Source organism: Olea europaea, unplaced genomic scaffold, assembly GCF_002742605.1.
Source record: "Olea europaea var. sylvestris unplaced genomic scaffold, O_europaea_v1 scaffold2334, whole genome shotgun sequence".
Classification (NCBI taxonomy): domain Eukaryota; kingdom Viridiplantae; phylum Streptophyta; class Magnoliopsida; order Lamiales; family Oleaceae; genus Olea; species Olea europaea.
The window spans coordinates 120,618-123,989 of NW_019241450.1; the positions used below are offsets into that span (position 1 = coordinate 120,618).

Below are 3,372 nucleotides of genomic sequence, written 5' to 3' on the forward strand. Positions count from 1 at the left end.
GGATCCTAACATTGTACTTTAGTAGCATTTTAAGTCACCTGTTAATGAGTTTTGTCAAGCATGGATCGAGTTACTTACCAAATCTCTAACAATTGAGAACTACAACAAAGTGTCATGTTTATCTTCATACATTATATCTTCACTCGTCTTTCGAAATTTTTCTCTAACGAAACTTTGAAGCAATTTACAATGAGTTATGACATTTTATTTAAAATAACCATTGGACAGATTATAGAATCATTTTTCAAGATAGTCCAATTGATAAATTTATTTTCTATATATTATACTGATATTTCCTTTTGACGCGATAGCACAAGATTCGACCTTTTTAATGTTAATTAATAAAATCTCTGGTAAACTATTGAAATAAAAAAGTGTGAGTATGTCTACATACATACTCGAAAATCCGTCAGGCCTGGGGACAAGCTCTTGATTGACCAAAGGGAGGTTGAAATGTAGCCGAGGGCTTTTCAAAAGCACAAGAGCTATAGGCATATTTGACATGATGCAGGATAAGCTCTCTCGAGGAACATTGAAATCCGAAGCGAAAAGAAAGATTCACGGGAGGAATGAAATGACGATTCACATCCCCTGTCATAAAAAGTGGAGAGATAAATTGATGTATTTATTGAATTCGTCGTGATTGATAGGATTTGGACTCGCAGTTACAACCTTGAAAGGACAGTGTTATAATTTTGTTGAACTTTCAATCGACGAATTCCATATGTCTACTTAAGCTTTGTAGTATTTAGATAATTTTCAACTTTCATATTTTCCACATAGTTATTGTGTGGTGCTTATTATCCTCAAAGATGAAAAATAAGAGAAGAAACTAAATATTGTAAAACAAGATATGAACCTCAAAAGTTTCATAATTGGTATATTTGATAAGGTAGATACAATATTAATTAACACCATAAAATAGAAAGAGAAGCTTAACCTGGTTTATTTGAACCAAAATCATTTACCATTTACAATCGTTCGCTGTCGTAATCGCTCTATATGATATACATGATTTGATACATTAATGTGGTAATTTTTTATTACTTTATACAATAAATCACTACCCATCACATGTATACAATATAAGGCCACTACATTAGTGAGCAATTGTAAATAACATTATTCTTATGTATATGAGCAAGGCAATTTAAAAAACGTAATAATAATAATAATTAAAAAAAAAAAATGGAACGAGAAGGGGGTTTGTTGTGCAAAATAATAAATGTTTCAATAAATTTCACTCGGTTTCTCACTTTCTAGAATTTCGACTTTCCTGCATGTGGCCTTCCTTCTGTTCTCCACTGCTTCCAATCTCTTTCGGTTCTCTCTCATCTTTTCTTCTTTTCTCTCTCTGCAGTACCTAAGATTGACCTAATTCGTGTTGATTCTAAGAAGCTTCAAAAGTGTTCCAGTTTTTTCTTCCTCAGAATATTAGTGAGTGTCAAGTTTTTCTTTTCTATTCAGTGGATTTGATTTTACAATTGATTGGTTTTAATTCTTTTTTTGTTGCTTTTATGTGGCGGAAAATTATGTAGTTTTGTAATGTTTTGAATTGTCCAAGAGGGAGAACAAGCAAAGAAAATTGTTTATTTTTGTATTGAAGTACTTCTCGTTATGTTAATGCCAGTATTTTGGCTGCAAATTTGTCTTTTTCCTGTTTTTTTTTTTTATATTAAAAAAAATTATATGATACTTGGGATATTTGTTTTGTTTTTTATTTTTTGATTTTTTGATTTTGATTTTTGATTTTTTGATTTTTTGATTTTTTTGATTTTTTTTGCATCAGGGTTTTATTTTGGATCAATTTTTGGTGGGTTTTCTGCAGTTGTTCTTGTCCTGTTCTACTGGTCGTTAGCATCCTCTATCCTGTTTTTGGGAATATTATGTGACTTATTACTGACAGAGAGGAAATCTATTTATAATACGTGAAACATGATGTGCAAAATAAAGAAGGAATCTTAGGAAGGAAATAGAAGAAATACTGACACAATTTTATGGATAGTTTTATTCGTTTAAATTTGCTTATCTAAGTAAAAAATAGTGCAAGATCGTATGAAAGTGTCTGGTTTTGTTTAAATTTTTATTTCTTGAATTCTCCTAATGAAGTATTCATTTACTTCCTCAGTTTAGTAAAGTAAATTGGGAAATGAGTCCCATCCCCCCTTTCACTCGTGCCATTGGGCTAATTCTGTCATCGTTCATTCATTTTCTTGAACATTTGGTAGTAACGGTTAACAGCCTATTTTTGTTTTCTTTTAATTCAGGATCAAGCTCATCGGTACTGAGCTTTTCTTGAGGATCATTTTGTTAATTGTTCTTGATATTAGAGATGGTCGCTGAGTCGTGGTTTCGTAGTTTGTGGAAAACATCAAGGAAGCATGAGTTTGATTCTGAAAAGGCACAGATTGGCGTATTGGCTTTTGAAGTTGTCAGCTTGATGTCTAAGCTGCTTAACCTATGGCATTCACTGGCTGATAAGCAGGTGGCAAAATTGAGGGAGGAAATTATGAATTCCACGGGTATTAAAAAGCTTGTGTCTGAGGATGAGAATTACATTGTGCGGTGGATAGGTTTAGAAATGATGGAGAACTTAGTACACGTGGCAAGAGCCGTGTCTAGACTATCCAAGAAATGCAGTGATCCCATATTAAAGAGTTTTGAGCAAGCATTTAAAGATTTAATCAAGATTGGTGCCGACACTTATGAGTGGCGGTTCACGTGGAGGAAGATGGACCGGAAAGCTAAGAATATGGAACGCTTCATTGTTGCCAACGCAAATTTGTATCAAGAAATGGAAATACTTGCAGATCTCGAACAAACTCTGAAGCGAATGAAGAGTAATGATGACACAGATAGCACTAGTGTCATTGAATATGAAAAGAAGATTGCATGGAAGCAGCAGGAAGTGAAGCATTTGAAGGAGATTTCTCTTTGGAATCAGACCTATGATTTCACAATTCGTCTCTTAGCGAGATCTATATTTACTATATATAGTAGGATTGGGCATGTTTTTGGATTTAATCACATGATCGACATGGAATTGAAAGAATGTGGAGTTCTGGGTTCTGATTATAGCTGTAACAGCCACTCAATCATTTTTCCCCAATCGTCTGTGCACCTGTCTGAAAATAGCAGTCCTAAGTTTTCCTCCGGTCCGTTAGGAAAGTTGATTACTAAATCTGGTCCAGTCTCAAGGAGCAATTTCCATTCCGGTCCTCTTAGAAATTCACTTACAACATCAAGCCCAATCTCTGGAAGACACGATGCTAAGAACTTTTATTCTGGCCCCCTCGAGAGGTCAACGACCAAATCTGGTCCACTTCCAAGAACAAGCAAAAGCATTTGGAAGTTGTGGCGATCTAGTGACAA

General features: G+C 34.1%; 1 protein-coding gene across 1 annotated transcript in view; it reads left to right on the forward strand.

Annotated features, from left to right (window-relative positions):
- The first annotated feature begins 2,332 nt into the window (after nucleotides 1-2,332).
- LOC111381576 overlaps nucleotides 2,333-3,372 on the forward strand; it is a 12,417-nt gene continuing 11,377 nt past the window's right edge. Inside the window, exon 1 of the mRNA XM_023005370.1 lies at nucleotides 2,333-3,351. Within this exon, the coding sequence (XP_022861138.1) occupies nucleotides 2,333-3,351 (1,019 nt within the window). The remainder of the gene's footprint in view (nucleotides 3,352-3,372) is intronic.